Source organism: Phymastichus coffea, unplaced genomic scaffold (genome assembly GCF_024137745.1).
Source record: "Phymastichus coffea isolate CEN01 unplaced genomic scaffold, Cenicafe_Pcof_1.1 PCOF00076, whole genome shotgun sequence".
Taxonomy (NCBI): domain Eukaryota; kingdom Metazoa; phylum Arthropoda; class Insecta; order Hymenoptera; family Eulophidae; genus Phymastichus; species Phymastichus coffea.
In genome coordinates, this window is record NW_026706887.1 from 504,105 (window position 1) to 514,345 (window position 10,241).

General features: G+C 36.4%; 3 protein-coding genes across 3 annotated transcripts; 1 reads left to right on the plus strand and 2 right to left on the minus strand.

Moving 5' to 3' along the window:
• Positions 1-2,504: 2,504 nt before the first annotated feature.
• Positions 2,505-6,594, minus strand: LOC131668348 (leucine carboxyl methyltransferase 1). Its single transcript, XM_058942439.1, has 4 exons — positions 5,936-6,594; positions 4,992-5,175; positions 4,558-4,909; positions 2,505-4,484 (listed from the first exon to the last, which is right to left on the minus strand). Exons 1-4 carry the CDS (start codon positions 6,143-6,145, stop codon positions 4,280-4,282), a joined length of 951 nt encoding a protein of 316 aa, XP_058798422.1. The 5' UTR covers positions 6,146-6,594; the 3' UTR covers positions 2,505-4,279.
• Positions 6,595-6,714: 120 nt separating this feature from the next.
• On the plus strand, positions 6,715-8,617 carry LOC131668347 (protein spindle-F). Its single transcript, XM_058942438.1, has 6 exons — positions 6,715-6,840; positions 6,915-7,373; positions 7,430-7,679; positions 7,740-7,828; positions 7,910-8,108; positions 8,184-8,617. Exons 2-6 carry the CDS (start codon positions 7,161-7,163, stop codon positions 8,465-8,467), a joined length of 1,035 nt encoding a protein of 344 aa, XP_058798421.1. The 5' UTR covers positions 6,715-6,840; positions 6,915-7,160; the 3' UTR covers positions 8,468-8,617.
• On the minus strand, positions 8,535-9,620 carry LOC131668349 (large ribosomal subunit protein bL32m). The gene is made up of 4 exons (XM_058942440.1): positions 9,465-9,620; positions 9,058-9,291; positions 8,848-8,990; positions 8,535-8,759 (listed from the first exon to the last, which is right to left on the minus strand). Exons 1-4 carry the CDS (start codon positions 9,553-9,555, stop codon positions 8,640-8,642), a joined length of 588 nt encoding a protein of 195 aa, XP_058798423.1. The 5' UTR covers positions 9,556-9,620; the 3' UTR covers positions 8,535-8,639.
• Positions 9,621-10,241: the final 621 nt, after the last annotated feature.

A 10,241-nucleotide genomic window follows, 5' to 3' on the forward strand; every position in this document is an offset into this window, starting at 1 on the left:
TTGTTTGAAAAACTAATTGCGGTACAATTAAGTTGGATGTTCGATGAATGAGGTACAATTGTCCTTAAATTGCTATATCTGGATAAAGTAAGCATTAGCATGAAATCAAATCGGTGCAGCTGTTATCTTTCTCTTTGCCACTGATTTTCGGGAGATATAATATGATAATGATCGATACAATTTGAATAAACTGTGCCCGCGAGTGGTTCTATCAACGTTATTTCCAAATATCTATACTTGAACGAAAATTCAACAGATTGAAAGTTCTCCACCTGCAATATTTTGAATTTCCCCTCTTCCGACAGCGTCGGCGCAACGTACCTAACCTCGAATCTGCATCGAAAATTCTTCATTAATAATCGATAAATAGTAAGCAAAAATTAATTGTTTGAAAAACTAATTGCGGTACAATTAAGTCGGATGTTCGATGAATGAGGTACAGTTGTCTTTAAATTGCTATATCTGGATAAAGTAAGCATTAGCATGAAATCAAATCGGTGTAGCTGTTATCTTTCTCTTTGTCAATGATTTTCGAGGTTTATAATATAAAAATAATTAGTTAGATGAAAGAAAATTATTTTGTCTGACAAGTTAAATTATTTCTATACTAAATCATCAATTGAATTTATATAAATTTATGTATGTAATATTGTTGGTTTCAAAATTTTTCCGCTGTTTAAAGCTCTACGCCTGCGCAAAGTGCATTTCCGCATGACATCCTTGTAAGATGTAACAAATAGTGGTAATTTGTAATTGTCCTATTATTTCTTTTAGAAACAAATTTATGGAATTGTACTGATGGTACAATTTAGACTACAGAAGGTACAATTTTTCTGTGAATTTATTTTTGCTTAATTATGTCTTTTACGTGAATAAATAGGAGGTGAAATATCGATAAGGATATTTCTTATTTTTTATGAGAAATATAATGGTACAATAACAAATAATTATTTTTTCGAGAAGTACAATTAGACATACGTGAGATGTGATCATTTTTTTTTCTAAAATGTTATTTGTGTCGGGCTGTCTTCGCATCGGTACTTCAACTGCACAAATCACGCCTCAGGGCTATGCTTGAGGAAGGGTGGCGTTCGAACGGCCACGTGGCGTACCACGTCGACTCCGGCAGCTGCTTCTAGTGAATCGTCGCGATTGGCTAATTCGGGGGGGGGGGGGTGCTCGTTGCTCAGGTCAAGCGGATTTGGAGGAGGCATCGCGAGCCTCTCGTTCCGTTGGAAGCTGGATCGGACGTGCGCAGACAAAGCTCGGAGCTCGTGGAGAGAGCGGCGTGTCTCGGATCGAGGAGTCGCCTCCGTTATGAACCAGAGGGGAACAGTCTCGGGAAAGAAGCACTGTTGAGCTGCGCCTCATCTCCTAGTGCTCAAATTCATTCACGCACTCGCGTTGCACCGAGATCACGTCGGGGTCACCAATTTGAACACGTGAGACCGAGGTGGCCCTTTGCGCGGGACGGTCAAACGCTCCAATACGAAAATGCAGGAGATAAATAAAATGCAGTACCAAATGAACTTGACAAACTTTATTATCCGTAACAGAAAATATAACTCGGTGGCGAATGGAAAAGAAGTGAGCGCGTGTACAAAGTTACGTAACGCCACGTGGCAAGACTTCCCGAGCACGATAGTCGGAGAGCGTTCCGGAGTCGGTGGCGCCCAGCAGGCGAGAGAGCGGGCAAGAGAGACGGTTCCACTTTTCGTGGAAAGATTCGGAGCTACCCCCTCTTGCCGCAGAAGGTGACGTCAAAGGTCGCTAGCGAGGATCAGCGCTCAAGCGGGAAGTTGACTCGCCTCTTGCCGTCGTTGTCGCCCGAGTGGTGTCAGCACCGACCTCGTGCGGGACGCCACAATCCTCATACTCAAACCAGGAGACGCAATAGGATTGCGCAGTAAACAGCGTGCCTGTAGACAGCTTTTCCGTTCCGTCAATAATGCAGAAATAGCAGAAATACTGTCGTGTTCGGCAAATTCGCTGAAGAATCGTAAATACTGCATCAAAAGTGACAAACAACCGTATTTTTCAACGGAGAATTTTACGCTCTACAACTTTTGTCTCAACTTTTCTCCAATATTCGCGATCGTTATTGAGTTATTTGCAAAAAATTTAACCAATTTTCCTCGATTTTTCATATTTCCCGAAGGCTTTTGCGGCTACTTTTTGAGGCATAGCTTCCTTACATCGAAAGAAACGAAATATCAAAAAAGGTGCTACGCGGATGAAATTTCATTTTCAGAGTTATGTTGACTGGACTATCTACTTGCCTATCGGCTCTCGATCGCGACCCCTGAACGACGTTTAGAAAGCTCGTTTTTGAACGCACAGAATGTTGAAAAAGAAAAATCGTGTTTAATTTCAATTCAAAAATTTAAACGCTCTTTATTAACTTTATGTCATATATTTTTATAATAGGTAAACTTTGAAAGTTGAAAAAATTGATCTAATTATTATACCAAGCAAATTAAAATTAAATAACGTTAATAATAATTTATATTTGAATTTAAGACAGTTGAATAATATAGATATATTATTCCATAAGTTTGAAATACGTATTCAAAAATAGGTATTTAAAGAAATAAATATTACAATAAATTTTGAAAACAAAATGTAATTTGGAACTCAAGTTACATAATTGATAGTGTACATACATACACGTAACTTGATAGACGTCTGATGATAATGATTGTATACTACATAGATAATAGATGAAATATTTTCATTTTGAAATAATTCAATTTTCCAAAACTGTAATAAACATTCGAATACATCACGTATATTTTGCCTCCCCCCCCTCAGACACGTATATAGATATAGAAATACGTGTTGATAATAAGTAACTTTCTGCTCCATAATTATTCTTTAATGGAGATGGAGGCAAAATCAGGATTCAATAGATTTATAACATATACCTTGTTATATGTAGTTTACGTTAAAGCAGTTACAGTTATGAGCAATCGTTTTACCAAAAAAAAATTACACATGGAATAATAAATTCAGCTATCAGCGACGTAAATAAAACAAATGTGAATGCATTTTTGATTGTTATTGATATTAAAAGGTATTCGTTATAGACCTGTGGTATTCCAATTTTAATCGATCAAAAAATAATAACGGCGCAAATGGTCGCCTATTTTTAACACGTATTTATATATCATATAGACATATCGGAGAAAGAGTTTACAATAAATTGTACATATAACACTATATTTCGTTCCAACAATTAAAAAGAAAAGTACGAAGTTTTTTAGATCAATACTCAAAAAATATATTTCTATACAAAAAAATAACAACTAATTAGTTGAAAGGAAATTTTTTTTAGTTCTAATGTTAATATTTTCTTTCAATACAATTTTACTTTCGTTGCACATCGATTACCGTGCATTTCACTCATTACATAGCATTTATTTTCATAACGCTATTTATCTTTGGCTAAAGATATTTTTATTATCAAGACATATTTGGCCTCTTACTGTAAATCTATTCATGTTAATTAAACTATTTCTTTTTATCAAATCATTTACATTGGATATTAAAGAAATGTGATACAAATCTAGCCAATTAAAAATTTTTGAACATCGTGTAATGTACCAATGAAGTTTGAAAGTACCCATGATCATTTGTCAAGCACTATCATAGTAAAATAAATTTTCCATAGTAAAATATTTTATTATACTTTTCAATACTTAATATGATGTTATTTTACAAATAGTCTAAAGCTATTGTTGTGCTATATTTTTGTTGTACTCAAAAATGCAATTTACGTCGCGATATAAAAATATATTTAATAGTTGAAATGCGTGAAAAACATGATAAATAGACAATGATAATGAGCCAGTATTTCTACGTACGTATGTATATATGTATATGTATATTACAAAATGAGAAGCTGAAAATTCTAAAAAAAGTTTATGGAGTATAAGAAGCGAGCGACCAGATTGGGTAACAAAAATAAATTTTCCAAATTTGTCGCGCTCTCGTTTTTACGCGATTGATAAAATGAACACGCAAACTGAAGAAAAAAATAGAATTGGTATGAGTTAATTAATGAATTCTAATTAAGATCAGTCTGTACGAATCACGTGCTGTTCGTAAATGAAAATAAAATATAAAAAAAGGCACATGGCTCGGTAAAACAATTAAAGCGAGACGCGTTATGGTTAGAAGATTCTCATGAACGATTGAATTGAAAAAACGATTGGGAAAGCTCTTGATTAGATGCAACGGCGCCAACGGGAGGATATCTCCACACAAAACAGGTACAAGCTTATCCCTGTGCTATAGAGAAATTCTTAAAGGTACTTCCGTTCCAAGCGATAGAGATGCAGTAGTGCTGTAGAAGTTGAACAAGTAGCTCTCTTTCGTCGAGCATTTCGATGCGTTCAATACGTAACCTGTCTGACTCGGGCAGTGAGTCGTAGACTTCAACCATCGTCCAAGCATTGGAACCTTCCCATCCATTGAGCGTGAAGCTATAATCAATCGGGTCGAATCATTAGGGCCTTATTGCTCAAACAGAGAACACGGAACAAATAATGGACTCACCGCCTCTGCTGCGATTCGAGAGACTCGCAGTCTTCGACGCCGGACAGCAGACAGCCTCGACTGCGCAAGTTGGACAACATTACTTGGCCAAATTTGTCGCGCATGTTGACTTGCTCGTAATTGACAAACAAGCTGTTGGAGAAGTTTTCAGCTAGATATTTGAGTAGAAGGCAGGTGGCACCGGAGTCCACGTAAACGAGCACGCACTCTGCCAGGAATAAGGTCGGCAAATTGAAGTTCACTTCGGCTTGTTTCAATTTGTTCGCCAGATCCGATGCGTGTCGCAAATCCGCGCCAACTAAATGATAATTCGCGGCATGGAGATCTGTCGTTGAGAACCGTATCTCGCCATCTACAACAATTTGTTGATCATTATCACCATTGCTCGTGTAATCACTGCGCACCTGCAGGCGTAATCAAGGTCTAACGTCTACCTTCTGTGTTTAGCCTATCAATGAGTTGCTTATGCTTCTTTATATGATAGCACTTTTTCGCTGTGACACTCGGAAAATCGAGCTCAACGAAATTCAACGGAGTAGTTCCAGCGTCCTTTAGTTTCCAGTACAGAGTATCGAATCCAGCACCCAGATTAATTATTTGACCCTTTCCACCGGATATCTAGAATGATTTAAATTTTACAGCACAAGTATTTGACGTCTTAGAATATGAATGATTTAAAAATGGCTCATTTTCGAATTAATTATCACATATCGCTCTCGCAAATGAGAATTGCCAAGTACAGTAACCAAAGTGGAAAGCTATATCTGGACGGACAAACGTTGGAGATGTAAGTCAGTCAATAGCTCAGCTGTTTCGGAGCACCCATATCAAATACGTGCATACGGAATGCCAAGTGCCTATCAAGGAGTAGAAGCTCAAGAGGAGCGGCACGTGCAAACTCGCGAATAGCTTAATGAAAAAGCTGCGAGGCGCGTGTCCGATGATCGCGCGGTCAGGGTGAAATAGTAACGCATGCGGACGGAAAGAGAGACAGAGGCTGAAAGTTGCATCGACGACTATAGTAGCGCGCACGTGGCGGCCCCAGGATGGCAGCTTTCTGACCTATAAAAGCGGACAGCACTCGCTTATCGGGTCGTACATGCGTTCGTCCCTGCCACGCTGGCCCTGCCCTCCCTCGGCGAAATTGGATCAGGGCCAGGTCAAGGTGAGATCAGCCCCGTACAACGCGCGCCAATCCATCTTGTTCGCCTGCCTCTTCCTCACCACTCCACAAGCTCCAGGACAAGCTCTTTCTTTATTTTCGTTTTGTATGAGACTTCTTTGTGACACGCGAAAGTGCAGAGGATTGCGGTCAGCAAGAGACAAGCATAGGCATAAACATGGATGCGAGCAATTGTGAATGAGACCAAATAATGACCTTAATAAACTTGTCGACAAAGACCTCGACGCCCTTGACGCGAGCGTAGTAACCGCGATTGATCTCGGGTGCCTTGCGCGTGCTCTGCTTGACAAACAGACCGATAAAGTTGTCGGACCAGTAGCCCAGCTGGACCGCGCTCTTCTTGCACTCGCTGGCGTCGTCGTTGGTCGCCTGGGTCGCCTCGTCGTCAGCCATCTCCTTGATCATCGACTCACGCCTCGCGAACAGGCGCCCGCCTGTCCGCTCCGCCTCCTCGCCCAGCTCAGCCGTCGTCTTCGTGGTTATTGCGCTTACCCGCTCGATCCTAACCTGCAGTCAGCTGTGCTGCCCTACTCGGTTTGCTGTTCTCTATCTCTGCTTTAGCACTCTTCTTCTCGACTGCTTTTGGCTCTCGTTGTACCTCTTGATTGCTTCTCGACTTTTCCTCACACTTTCCACTCGAGGGACTTTGCTGAATCGCCGGACTTCTTCAAAGTTCACGCATCACTCGTCATTTCGACGAATCCGCTTATCAACTTGGCTCTGATCTGACGCTCGTGCTCCTCGCGTAGCGCACTCGGAATGCAGTCTGCGATACCTACTTGCAACTCTACCGCCTGCAATATCCCGAGAGTAGCGCGTTTGTTTGGACAGTCGTGGGTGCGCGCTGACTTTCGCAACTTGCGTCGAGGTTATAGTTTCTGATAGTTTTTTCAGATTCGCGCATGATTTTCTCTCTCACTCTTTCTTTCTCTCTTTCTCTATCTCTGACGATAGCAGTTGCAGCTGTTTATATTGTTCTTGCTCTGACGCAGTCTTATAAAATAATAAGATGCGTTCAATAAGAATTTTGACTAGTGCCATTAGCTTAAGTGTATCAGAGCATTAATTATACATTCATACAATATGCTATTCAATTTTCAGTAATTGGTTTAATTTATTATTATATTTAAAAATTCGAACTGACATGCATGACAGAAATCTACATTACCAACAGATCTTTGCCTATATACAAGCATTATAGTGTTGTATCTGTACTGCCAACCGTTATGCAGAGAATCTATGTTATGTATTGTGAGGCTTCGGTCGTTAAAGGTAGTCAAAAATAATTAATAATGTACGTAGTAAAAGTTGTAAAGCAGTATATATTTATCACCATTCAGTTATTCTGTCGGTAGAATAGTATTTATAAACTATTACATTTGGTAATTAGATACTTTTGACCAAGCCTCAAACTCCTAGAATGGATCAAGAAGATAAATTAGAATCAGTGGATCCACATCATGCACTAAAAGTAGCTTATTTAACAATGAAAGAAAGATGTAAACAATTACAAGCTAGATTAAGAAAAGTTGAAGAAGAGAATGAAATGATGAAAAGAACGCAATGTGAAAGAAATATTGCTACAGCATTGAATGTTAATCAGCAAGAAGGAAGTTCATTCCTAACACAACAGGTTTGTTGTTGTAAATAAAAATTTGGAGTGTTACTTGTAATTCTTATATTTTACAGAAACAGTTTGAAGAGTTTAAAAATCAAAATAGACAACTAGCTTTTCACACTTACATGGTCTCATTAGAAAATCGACGACTGTGGAAAAAACTTACAAGTCTATATCAAAGAAATAAATGTTCAAATCCAACTACGAAAACTACAGAATCAACCAAGTTGAATTCGTATTTAGATGTACTTCCTGCCTTAATTTTCAGTGTTCAAAAAATTCCTGGCTTCAATGACAGATATGAAAAAAATTGTATAACAGGTAATGATAGTTGAAAAATAATTTAGAAACTTCATAAATAAATCATTTAAAAATTTACAGATAATGACAATGATCAAAGTTTAGAGGAAATAGTATTAACTGATGAAAAGACTGATTTTGAGCAACAATACATAGATGTGAATAAGGCAGTATGATTCTTAATTATTTATTATTTCTAATTACAATTAAAGTTTGCATTCACTATAATCACATTCATTTAATTACTATAGATTGATGAATCTCAAATAAATAGTGAAACAAATTTAAAAAATTTTGGATTTACATATCCAGAGGATTTACTCACAAATACAGATTCTTTAGAACAATTGAAAGATCATGATATGAGACTTACACAAATAAAAAGAGCACTCTTACTTCAACAGCATAATTTAAGAAATACTTTGAATAATTTAAAAAAAATGAAGAAAAGTATGTTTACTTAAATTCACTAAATATTAAAAAGAATCGGTGCATTGATAATTGATTTATTTTATTTATTATTAGATCAAACCTGCAACAAATGTAAGAATAATATTACAAAACAAATGTGTCAAGCAGGAACACAATTCGATTCTAATTGCAGTGAAAAAGAAAATGGAGAAGCACAACAAACTAGTTTTCCATGTTCCAGTTTGATTGATAACAAGTCTACAAGTCCTGATGAAGATAATATTTGTCCCCTGTGTGGTCTTGTCTATAAAAACTCTATCTCTTTCAATTTATTTCACGAGCATGTTGTTAATCACTTTACTAATGAAATTAGTGATGATTTTGAAATAATAACTTGATATTTAGTCCAAATTTAATCAAGTGGATTAAAGTTAATTTCTTATAATATATATATATTAAGCGCATACATTTTGTAATGAATTGTTGGAAATGTGACTACGAATGAATTTATATTATAAGTATTTATTTTCTATTTGTTATAACAATGGAAATTGCAATAAAAAATGTATTTTATGCTAAGTCATTTGGTTTAACTTCTGTACTATCTGAAAGTGGTTGAGTGGTTGGTTCTAGTAAATTTGGATGGAACCATGCTGGACGCTTTTTAGGCAATTCAACTATACGTTGACCCTGAATCAGATGGTATTAAAAAAAAATGTCTTAAATAATTTGAAGAATGAAAATATTTTAATATTTGACAATCACATGAGCTTCATACTTTCCAAAATTCTGCAGGTTTCTGTTCTCTTTCTCCCTCGTACAATACAACAATATCGTCTTTCACAGGATCAAGTTTGAGTTCCTGTTCCATAGCTTTCTGAATTTCTAAAGTTTCTTCTTTAACCTTCTTGTAACAAGTTCCTAATAATTTCAATAATAATTAATGAAATAATACTTGAAAATTAGGCAATAAATGACAATTGGATACCACAAATAGTATGTGCTTCATAATAATGTCCACATGCCCTGCACATTAATAAATTAGTTTTTGGTACAAGTGGCTTCCAATTATACTTTGGCCAACCGAACTTCCGTGATAATCGTTTTTCGATAGATCTTCTGTGCTTTGGAACTCCCCAAAGAAATCCATCTTTCCAAATATCTTTTACAGATATACTGGAGTTTGGTTTATCTATCGAATCTAGTTGAGCTATACACAGACCTAAGAAAAAAATAAAATTAAGGTAATTCATGATAAATATATTAATTACGTTAAATAATTTCAAGAATAGTATAAATCCGACAATGAACATAGGTTATACTTGAAAATCATATTAATTTTGAGTGGATTTTCATTATGTTCGCAAAATAAAGTCACATGACGAATTAACATACCGGGTTGAAATTTACGCAATATAGCCGTTATAACGGCATCTTCCACTTTTAATAAAGTTTGCGTTAAACTTTTGAACAGTTTAGTCATCATTGTTCAACATATATAATATTCTATTTAGAGTAGCTGTCTGCTAAACTATACATATGTATAGCATCAGTCATTTCAACCAACGTTTGGTAAGGTAGATACTTCTTTGCCGATAAATTGGATTAAATTAGTTTTATTATTTCTCCGCTTTCACACCGATGGCGGCAACTTGTCGTTTAAATTGAAACGAGGGTTATTTTGTGAATGGCTTGCGAAATAGCGATATTGCAGTCAACTCAGCAACGATTGTATATATTTATAACACTCAACACATCTAGATAAACTTTGATGAGTGTATATGTATAAATTATGTCTAATATTGCGTAGTAATAGCGAAAAGGAAGCAAATGAAATAACTTTTGGAGATGTAGACAATACTTGGAATTTTAATTGTTTCAGAACATTAGTGCGATTGGACGCTAAGATATCTAGGCACGTATTGCTGTCATAAGTCATTAAGAAGGAACACTGGTGAAATATTAAAAATGACAATGCATAAATATTTTCAATGTGTAAAATTGAATTAGGACTAAGAATGGAATGATTATAGTGATAAAGGCGATGCGTCAATGAAACTAAAGAATAGGTATGCGCGTGTAAATAAACGAATGAGATAGTAACCGTATATATGGCATAGTAATCGTTATATGGCAAAGAAAAGAAATCAGTGAAAGAGCTGGAAGCGGTCG